Source organism: Phoca vitulina, unplaced genomic scaffold (genome assembly GCF_004348235.1).
Source record: "Phoca vitulina isolate PV1807 unplaced genomic scaffold, GSC_HSeal_1.0 scaffold124, whole genome shotgun sequence".
Lineage (NCBI taxonomy): Eukaryota > Metazoa > Chordata > Mammalia > Carnivora > Phocidae > Phoca > Phoca vitulina.
This window is the reverse complement of record NW_022589827.1, coordinates 718439-729313: the sequence shown is the minus strand read 5'-3', so window position 1 is coordinate 729313 and position 10875 is coordinate 718439. Positions and strand designations below refer to the sequence as shown.

Below are 10875 nucleotides of genomic sequence, written 5' to 3'. Positions count from 1 at the left end.
CACCTCCCCTTCTCCCTCCCCCCAGAGGCCATCTCTAGTTCCTTCTCCTCCTCCCTCTCTAGACCAGACCAGCTAATTCTTATTCCTTTTTTAGATGACTAATTATGATAGTAGCCTAAGTTTATCCATAGCCTGCATTTACAGCTGTCCCTTCCTTTCATGCTCCATCCACCAAACACACCCAATCTTTTCAACAAGACAAATTCCTTACACAGTATGTCATGTCCATATACAATTGTATTTTTCAGAACAAATAACAGTTATGCTGGTTAAGATTTTGGGTTAAAAGGGATCCTTAAGTTTAAATGCACTGAAAAGTAACATTTTTGTGTGTATCCAAAACATATTTTTGCCTCCACAAATGTGGCAAAGTTTACCCTAACAGTTAGGACTTTTTCACCAAATCATAGACATAGATATGGAAATCATCATCAAACTTGATGAAATACACAGAGGGTTTGGCTTTGACTTGGTGAATGACCTTGCCTGTCCTTTTGGAGCCATCTTCTTTGGTATATTCCACATGTTTACCTATGAGGCCATCTATAACTCCTTCTGGCTCCCTCTCTGCTGGAGGAGACTCACTGGACTCTGGCATGATACGGAGGTCTCCTTCTCTGTAATCATCTAGAAGCTGGTACATGTATAAAACAGGATCCTTCTCATAGGTAATATAAAACCAGGCTTTCATGATAGGTGCTTGGGCTAAGACCATTCCCCTCCATTCATCCTTAGAACCATGCTCACCCTCAAACATATGTTCCACAGCTTTACCAATTATGGTATTTGCAAGGTGCACATCTCTGACTCGAGAAAATGGCACCTTATCAGGAAGGATTTTAAGCTTTAAAATCCTTTCATCTCTGTGAAGTTCCAGTCCATAGACACAGTCAATTCCATCATATTTGACCAGATAAAGAGAGGGATTGATAGGCACCTGATCCAGAACGGTTCCTTTCCACTGGGTGATGGGCTCATCACCTTCCTTCCATCCATGTGAAATTCTGCAGCCCACTATGTTCCTTCGAGGCTGGGATGAAGGTCTGCCCCTCTGTTTCTTTTGACAGGTCTTTTTCTTCCTCATATTTGCAGATCTGATGTGATGATCAACAGTTTCCCTGCTTTGCTGCCCTGCAGCTGCCTTTTTGTGAAGGGTCTTCATACCTGCAGGAGGTGGAAAGAGGCTAGGGAGAAATATTTGGTGTATTATAGTGTGAGCTTTTTTCCCTCTGTATTGCAAATTCCCCGGGCACCACGTACATTCTGCCCAAGTTATTCAGATGTGTCCAGCAGGAATACTGGATATCAAGATGCTATTGCATATTTGCCTTCAGTGCCCTCCCTCCAGGCTTCTTTGGCTGTGCTGCAGGATTAGAGAGGAGGTGGTTGTGGTGGTTATAGTGGTTTGAGGCCCCAGATAGAGGGAGTAGACTCTTTTGCATAATGCCTGATCCTCTGTTGCCATCCTAGAGCCCCCATCCCAAACACAAATATTTACCATTTCTTAGCCCCCACTCCATTACTCCATTTCTACTAATGTTGTCACTCCCCTTGTCTCCTTCCTATTGCCATCTATTCTTCATCCCTTTTGCCTCCCATCCCCATGCCTGGTGTTCATCTCTCCTTCATGTTTCTTCCTGGTCATCCCCATATTCCTGTTGAGCGCCTACAACAAATGTATTTTCATGCCTGGCTACCTTTGTACATCATTCAGGTGCTCTTCAGCTCCCCCCAACACACATACCACAGTTCCCAAATTACCCTTCTTAGTCTCCCTCATCACTCATCGGAGCACCGACCCCAATTTTCCCGCCGGGCACCCACCAACCCCCATCCTCCAGTTTTCTAGTCCAGGGCCCACCTCCCCAAGTCCGGGGATCGCGGCCCTCACGTGCCCAAATGGGACACCTTGCAGCGCTGCCTCCGCTGTGAGCCAGTGGTGAAAGAGGATCAGCAGGCGATGAGCTGAGTGCTTGCACGAGCTGAGACGGGAGGATCCGTAGACGGGAAGCGTGTATTGGAAGGCAGTGAGGAAGGTGAAGCGGATTGATGCGGTGTCCCCAGCACTCGGCTCACGGGCCCTCAGCCTCACTGTTGGCGGCAGCTGCTCTGCCACATCTGGCTCCCACCAGCCTCTGCCGCCGCCGCAGTCTCCTCCCTCTTCCCGTAGCGCAGCTTCCTGCCAGGAGAGAGGCCTCCCCTTCCTGCCAAACACCGCACTCCCCCACCCCATCCCCAAGACTCACACCCACCACTGCCTTGGACCTGGGAGGCTCTCCTTGGCTCCCAGCTCCGCCCCTTTCCAAAGTAGGGAGCCTCTGGGCCCACAATCCCCCGCCCCCGGCGCCCCCTCTTCAGTTCAGGGCCCCCAGTCTTCTCACCACAGCCCCCACCTCAGTGCCCTTGCCCCATCTGCTTTCCATCCTCCAAGAATCTGCCCTTTCTTTTCCCCGTGCCCTTCTGGAGTTATTCTTTATATACCGAAACCTGCCTTTCCTGTCATTAAAAAGGATTTGAAGTAGGACGAGAGAAACGCGCCTCAATCTGCCATCCTGACCCAATATTTATATAATTTTTAGTATCTGGTCATTACCAGACTTTACATCTTGAGGATATTTTTCTTTTTTCCTCTCTTTTTAAATTCTTCCACTGATTACAAAAGAATTGCATGCACAGTGTGGAAATCGTGTAAAATTCAGAGAATTCATTTGAATAAAACAATCCACCTTAAATCCACTTCTCATTCTCCAAGTTTTGCAGCAAAATATTAGCACTCTTTATTTCCTTCATCTTTTTTCTAATCTCTTAGAAATCTGGGGGGCGCCTGGGTGGCTCAGTCGTTAAGCGTCTGCCTTCTGCTCAGGTCATGGTCCCCGGGTCCTGGGATCCAGCCCCGTGTAGGGCTCTCTGCTCAGCAGGAAGCCTGCTTCTCCCTCTCCCACCCCCCCGCTTGTGTTCCCTCTCTTGCTGTGTTTTTCTCTGTCAAATAAATAAATTAAATCTTTAAAAAAAAAAAAACTTTTTTAAAAAAGAAAGAAATCTGGGATCAGTTTGCAAAGTGTACCAGCATGTACAAGAGATTGATTTGCTCTGGATCCTCCTCAGCATTTGGTATTGTCACGATTTTATTTTTTATTAGCCACACTCATTGGTGTACACTAACCAGTTGCATTGTGGTCTTAATTTGTATCTCCTTAATGATTAATGATGCTGAACATCTTTTCATAAACATATTTGTCATCTGTATATTTTCTTTGTTAAAGTGTCTTTTCTGAATATTTGCCTTTAAAAAAAACCTGGGTCCATGTTTTCTTATTCTAGAGTTTTGAGGGTTTCATCTATGTGATTTGTAAATATTTTTCTCCCTTTCTGTGGCTTGTACTTTTAGACCTTTAACTGTATTCTTCACAAAGCAGAAGTTTTTAATTGTGATGAAGTGCCATTATTTTTTTTATTTTATGGATTCTGCTGTGGGTTCTATGTCTAAAGCTCTTTGCCAAACCAATGTAGATTTTCTCTAGTGCTTTCTTCTGTAAATTTTAGAATTTTACACTTTACATTTAGGTCTATGGCCCATTTTGAATTAACTTTTGTTTAAGGTATGAGGTTGTATTGAAATTCGTTTCTCTGCAAATAGTTGTCTAGTTTTCTGATACTATTTGCTAAAAAGTCTATCCTTTCTTCTTTGAATTGCCTTTGCCCTTTTGTCCAAAATCAGTTGACTACATTTGTGTACATCTATTTTGGCCCTTTCTATGTTGTTCCACTGAACAAGTGGTCTATCTTTTCACCAAAACCCTCTTTTTTTCCCCAGCTTTATTGATACATGGTTGACAAAAACATGATACATATTTGGGTTGTATAACATGATTTTTAAAAGGCATGCAATGTGGTATTTTAATATATGTATATTTTGTGAAAGAATTACTGCAATCAAGTCAATTAACACATTCATCATCTCACATAAATCCCCCCCCCCTTTTTTTGTAATAACCGACTCTCTCAATTACAGAGCTTTAGAATAAGTCTAGAAATTGATAGTGTGACTTTTCCAATGTTATTCTCTTCTCTGCTCCTTTAATATACTTGTTTGGCTCTTCTATTTTACCCTGACTTTATGTACATATTTTAGAATGAGCTTGTTGATATCTACAAAACTCTTGATGGATTTTGTTCAGTCTCTAGATCAGACTGGGAAGAACTGATGTCCCAACACTATTAGTATTCTAACTAATCATCAAGTTATATCTCTCCATTTACTTAGGCTTTTGATTTCTTTCATCAGTGTTTTATATTTTTCTGCACACAGATCCTGCACATATTTTATTAGATTTATTCTTAAGTACCACATTTTTGGTGCTAATATGAATGTAATTTTTAATAATCTTATATTCAATTGTTTAGTATTAGTATATAGAAATGTCACCAGCTGTTGTATATTGGCTCTATACCCTGCAAAATTGTTGAACTCATTTATTAGCTTTAGGAGGTTTTTTTTGCAGATACTGTGGGATTTTCTACATAGACAATCATATGGTCTGTAAACAGAGAGGGATTTTTTTTTTGAGAGTTTTATTTTTTACTTACAAATATGTAGGCCTTTTTGAGGAGTCTTCTATAATCAATTTCCCTTTTTTCTCTTTTGATTTTATTGCTATTATTTATGTGAGTATAAAACACCTTAAACGGAGACTTAATAAAATTATGAGTTTTAAGATAGCATTTTATGAAACGTACATTATATACATGAGAATCATGGGATTGGACAGAATTTCAGAGGTCAAATTGTCAAGCCGCACTTCTGCCTGTGTTGTTACCTCCATTTTTAGCCACTTTCTAGCTATGTTCAGTTACAGTTGGAGCTGATGACAATGGATAAGTTGGAACTTTTCCTTCCTTCAGGGCAAAACCACCTGACTTAGGAGGTACAAGGTCCCCATTGAGGCCCAACCTACCCCTGTTTACCATAAGAATTTGACCTCTCTTGGGCTATTTCCTCTTACCACTGTCACTTAGCAGAACTGCCATGAGACAAAGTTATAGGATCCAGCTGTCATTCCAGGACCTGCTGCAAGAAGCAAGGCAATAAAGTGGGGAATACAAGAGCTGTCATGCAGCACCTCTTGCCCCAGATTTCTCTCTGCTTTTCTTCACATCATCATCATTTTCCTCATCTCTGCCATCATTAGTGTCTTTATTTCTTATCCCAACTTCTCTCTCTCTTTGCACTTTAGATTTTTCTTTCCTTTTTTCCTCCCTCCCATTAACCTGGCTTGTATTTCCAGTATGATGCTGAAATGTGGTGGTGAGAGAGGTCATTCTTACTATTTTTAAATATTCAGTCTTTCATGATTAAATATGATGTTATAGATTATTTATGGATGTCTTTTATCATGTTAAGGAAGTGCCATTCTATTTGTTGTTTGCTGAAAGGTTTTATTGCAAATATATGTTGAATTTTGTCAAATGCTTTTCCTCCATTAATTGAGATACTAATACACTTTTTATTTCCTTGGTTGTAAGGAGAATTGATTTCATTGATTCTTATAACAGCTTTATTGAGATATAATACATATACTATAAAATTCACCTTTTAAAATTATGTAATTCAGTGGCTTTAGTATTTAAAGGATTGGGCAACCATAACCACACTTAGTTTAAGAAAATTTCCATTACCCCAGAAAGAAACTTTGCACCCATTTGCAGTCACTGACCATTTCTCAGCAGAACCCAAAGGAATAGGCAACCACAAATTTACTTTCTCTCTCTATAGATTTGTCTATTATAGTCATTTTATATAGATGAATCATAAAATATGTGATATTTTGTGTCTGGCTTCCTTCACTTAGCAAAATGTTTTTCAAGGCTCATCCATTTTGTAGCATGTATCACTAATTTTATTTCCAAAGAAACATCCATTCTACAGATATACCATATTATTTACTTATTCATCAGTTGATGGACTCTTGGGTTGTCTCTACTTTTTGGCTATTGTGAATAGCATTGTTATGAACATTCACATACAAGTATTTATGTAGACACAATGTTTTCATTTCTCTTGAGTATACATCTAGGAAAGTCATATAGTAACCTAGTGTTTAACATTTTATTTTTTTTAATTTTTATTTTTGTAGTTTTTAATTTTATTATGTTATGTTAGTCACCATACAATACATCATTAGTTTTTGATGTAGTGATCCACGATCCATTGTATTCGTATAACACCCAGTGCTCCATGTAGTACGTGCCCTCCTTAATACCCATCACTGGGCTAACCAATCCCCCCTCCCCCCTCCCCTCTAAAACCCTGTTTGTTTCTCAGGTCCATAGTCTCTCATGGTTCATCTCTCCCTCCAATTCCCACCCCCATTTTTCCCTTCCTTCTCCTAATGTCCTCCATGTTATCCCTTATGTTCCACAAATAAGTGTTACCATATGATAATTGACTTTCTCTGCTTAACTTATTTCACTTAGCATAATCTCCTCCAGTCCCAACCATGTTGATGTAAAAGTTGGGTATTCATCTTTTCTGATGGCTGAGTAATATTCCATTTTTTTATGGACCACATCTTCTTTATCCATTCATCTGTTGAAGGGCATCTCAGCTATTTCCACAGTTTGGCTATTGCGGATATTGCTGCTATGAACATTGGGGTGCATATGGCCCTTCTTTTCACTACATTTGTGTCTTTGGGGTCAATACCCAGGAGTGCAATTGCTGGGTCATAGGGTAGCTCTATTTTTAAATTTTTGAGGAACCTCCACACTGTTTTCCAAAGTGGCTCTACCAACTTGCATTCCCACCAACAGTGTAAGAGGGTTCCCCTTTCTCCACAACCTCTCCAACATTTGTTGTTTCTTTCCCTGTCCATTTTTGCCATTCTAACTGGTGTAAGGTGGTATCTCAGTGTGGTTTTGATTTGGATTTCCCTGATGGCTAATGATGATGAACATTTTTTCATGTGTCAGTTAGCCATTTGTATGTCTTCTTCAGAGAAGTGTCTGTTCATCTCTTCTGCCCACTTTTTGACTTGATTATTTGTTTTTTGGGTGTTGAGTTTGAGAAGTTCTTCATAGATCTTGGATACCAGCCCTTTATCTGTAGTGTCATTTGCAAATATCTTCTCCCATTCTGTGGGTTGCCTCTTTGTTTTGTTGACTGTTTCCTTTGCTGTGCAGAAGCTTTTGATCTTGATGAAGTCCCAAAAGTTCATTTTTGCTTTTGTCTCACTAGCTTTTGGAGATGTATCTTGAAAGAAGTTGCTGTGGCCGATGTCAAAGAGGTTACTGCCTATGTTCTCCTCGAGGATTTTGATGGAATCCTGTCTCACATTGAGGTCTTTCATCCACTTTTTCTGATTCCATACAAATTTTAGGATTGTTTGTTCCAGCACTTTGAAAAATGTCATTGGAATTTTGATCGGGATGGCATTGAAGGTAGAGATTGCTCTGGGTAGCATAGACATTTTAACAATGTTTATTCTTCCGATCCATGAGCATGGAATATTTTTCCATCTTTTTGTGTCTTCTTCCATTTCTTTCATGAGTGTTTTGTAGTTCCTAGAGTATAGATCCTTTACCTCTTTGGTTGGGTTTATTCCGAGGTATCTTATGGTTTTTGGTGCTATTGTAAATGGAATCGTTTCTTTAATTTCTCTTTCTACAGTTGCGTTGTTAGTGTATAAAAAAGCAACTGATTTTTGTGTATTGATTTTGTATCCTGCCACATTACTGAATTGCTGGATGAGTTCTAGTAATTTGGGGGTGGAGTCTTTTGGGTTTTCCACATAAAGTATCATGTCGTCTGTGACAAGACAGAGTTTAACTTCTTTGCCAATGTGAATACCTTTTATTTCTTTTTGTTGTCTGATTGTTGTTGCTAGGACTTCTAGTACTATGTTGAACAACAGTGGTGAGAGTGGGCACCCTTGATGTGTTCCTGATCTTAAGGGAAAGGCTCTCAGCTTTTCCCCATTGAGGATGATATTTGCTGTGGGTTTTTCATAGATGGATTTTATGAGCTTGAGGAATGTTCCCTCTATCCCTATACTCTGGAGAGTTTTAATCAGGAAAGGATGTTGTATTTTGTCAAATGCTTTTTCTGCATCAACTGAGAGGACCATACGGTTCTTCTCCCTCCTCTTATTAATGTGTTCTATCACGTTGATTGATTTGCCAATGTTGAACCACCCTTGCATCCCGGGGATAAATCCCACTTGGTCGTGGTGGATGATCCTTTTAAAGAACTGTTGGATCCTATTAGCTAGGATTTTGTTGAGGATTTTGGAATCCATATTCATCAGGGATATTGGTCTGAAATTCTCCTTTTTGATGGGGTCTTGCCTGGTTTGGGGATTAAGGTAATGCTGGCCTCATAGAATGAGTTTGGAAGTTTTCCTTCTGTTTCTATTTTTTGAAACAGCTTCAGGAGAATAGGTATTATTTCTTCTTTGAATGTGTGGTAGAATTCCCCAGGGAATCCATCAGGCCCTGGATTCTTGTTTTTTGGGAGGTTTTTGATCACTGCTTCAATCTCGTTACTGGTTATTGGCCTATTCAGGTTGTCAATTTCTTCCTGTTTCAGTCTTGGCAGCTTATAGGTTTCCAGGAAGGCCTCCATTTCATCCAGATTGCTCAGTTTATTGGCATAGAGTTGTTGATAATAATTTCTAATAATTGTTTCTATTTCCTTGGTGTTGGTCGTGATCTCTCCCTTTTCATTCATAATTTTATTAATTTGGGTCCTTTTTTTTTTTGGATAAGTCTGGCCAGTGGTTTATCAATCTTATTAATTCTTTCAAAGAACCAACTTCTAGTTTCATTGATCTGATCTACTGTGTTTCTGGTTTCTAATTCATTGATTTCTGCTCTAATTTTAATTATTTCTCTTCTAATGCGTGGCTTAGGCGTCGTTTGTTGCTTTTTTTTAGTTCTTTAAGGTGTAGAGTTAGTTGGTGAATTCGGGATTTTTCTATTTTTTTGAGTGAGGCTTGGATGGCTATGTATTTCCCCCTTAGGACCGCCTTTGCAGTATCCCATAGGTTTTGGACCGATGTGTTTTCATTCTCATTGATTTCCATGAGTTGTTTAAGTTCTTCTTTGATTTCTTGGTTGGCCCAAACATTCTTGAGCAGAGTGGTCTTTAACTTCCAAGTGTTTGAATTTCTGCCCAATTTTTTCTTGTGATTGAGTTCCAGTTTTAGAGCATTATGGTCTGAGAATATGCAGGGAATAATCTCAATCTTTTGGTATCGGTTGAGACCTGATTTGTGACCCAGTATATGGTCTATTCTGGAGAAAGTTCCATGTGCACTCGAGAAGAATGAGTATTCTGTTGTTTTAGGGTGGAATGTTCTGTAAATATCTTTGAGGTCCATCTGGTCCAGTGTATCATTCAAAGCTCTTGTTTCCTTGTTGATTTTCTGCTTAGATGATCTGTCCATTGCTGAGAGTGGAGTATTGAGGTCTCCTACAATTAACGTATTGTTCTCAATATGACTCTTTGTTTTGGTTAACAGTTGGCTTATGTAGATGGCTGTTCCCATGTTGGGGGCATAGATATTTACAATTGTTAGATCTTCTTGTTGGATAGACCCTTTAAGAATGATATAGTGTCCTTCTGTGTCTCTTATTACAGACTTTAGTTTAAATTCTAATTTGTCTGATATAAGAATTGCCACCCCAGCTTTCTTTTGAGGTCCGTTAGCATGGAAGATAGATCTCGATCCCTTCACTTTCAGTCTGGATGGATCTTTAGGTTCAAAATGAGTCTCTTGTAGACAGCATATGGATGGGTCCTATCTTTTTATCCAATCTGCAACCCTGTGCCATTTTATGGGAGCGTTTAGGCCATTCACGTTGAGAGTGATTATTGAAATATATCAATTAATTGTCATCATGTTGCCTGTGAAGATGTTGTTTTTATAGATTGCCCCTGTAAATTTCTGTTGTAGATCACTCATGGGGTCTTTCTCCTTTTATAGAACCCTCCTTAATATTTCTTGCAGGGCCGGCTTAGTGGTCACATATTCTTTTACCGTCTGCTGGTCGTGGAAGCTCTGCATCTCTCCATCCATTCTAAATGAAAGCCTTGCCAGATAAAGTATTCTTGGCTGCATGTTCTTCTCATTTAGTACCCTGAATATGTCTTGCCAGGCCTTTCTGGCTTGCCAGGTCTCTGTGGATAGGTCTGACGTTATTCTGATGTTCCTCCCTCTGTACGTAAGGACTCTCTTCCTCCTAACTGCCCTTAAGATGGTTTCCTTCGTTCTAAGATTTGCAAGTTTTACTATTACATGCCGGGGTGTTGGCCTGTTTTTCTTGATCTTAGGGGGGTCCTCTCTGCCTCTAGGACTTGAATGTGTGTTTCATTCTCCAGATTAGGGAATTTCTCAGCTACAATTTGTTCAAATACATCTCTAGTCCTCTCTCTCTCTCCATTCCCTCTGGGATTCCAATGATTCTGACATTGGAACGCCTCATGGTGTCACTTATTTCTCTGATTCTATTTTCATGGATTCTGAGTTGTTTTTCCCTGGCCTCCTCTTTTCCCTTTTTATCTATTATACTGTCTTCCAGATCGCTTATTCTCTGTTCTGTCTCAGTTACCCTAGCTGTTAGATTATCTAGATTGGATTGGATCTCATCGATAGCATTTTTCAGTTCTGCCAATTCCCCTTTTATTTCTGCCCTTAGGGACTCTATGTTGCCATTAATTGATTTCTCCATTCTAGCCATTGTCTTCACAATTGCTAGCCTGAATTCCATCTCTGACATCTTGGTTATATCTGCATCCATTTGTAAATCTGCAGCATAAGTCATAATCTCTGAGTCTTTTCTGTTTTGGGGGCTCCTCCCTCTAGTCATTCTGTTGAT

General features: G+C 39.8%; 1 protein-coding gene across 2 annotated transcripts; it reads right to left on the bottom strand.

Moving 5' to 3' along the window:
- Positions 1-356: 356 nt before the first annotated feature.
- On the bottom strand, positions 357-2134 carry LOC116628636 (spindlin-2). Of its 2 annotated transcripts, none has more exons than XM_032398992.1 (2): positions 1862-2134; positions 357-1184 (listed from the first exon to the last, which is right to left on the bottom strand). In XM_032398992.1, exon 2 carries the CDS (start codon positions 1160-1162, stop codon positions 386-388), a length of 777 nt encoding a protein of 258 aa, XP_032254883.1. In that variant the 5' UTR covers positions 1163-1184; positions 1862-2134; the 3' UTR covers positions 357-385. The 2 variants fall into 2 exon arrangements, with proteins under 2 accessions (XP_032254883.1, XP_032254884.1); XM_032398993.1 differs by having other exon boundaries at positions 1909-2134.
- Positions 2135-10875: the final 8741 nt, after the last annotated feature.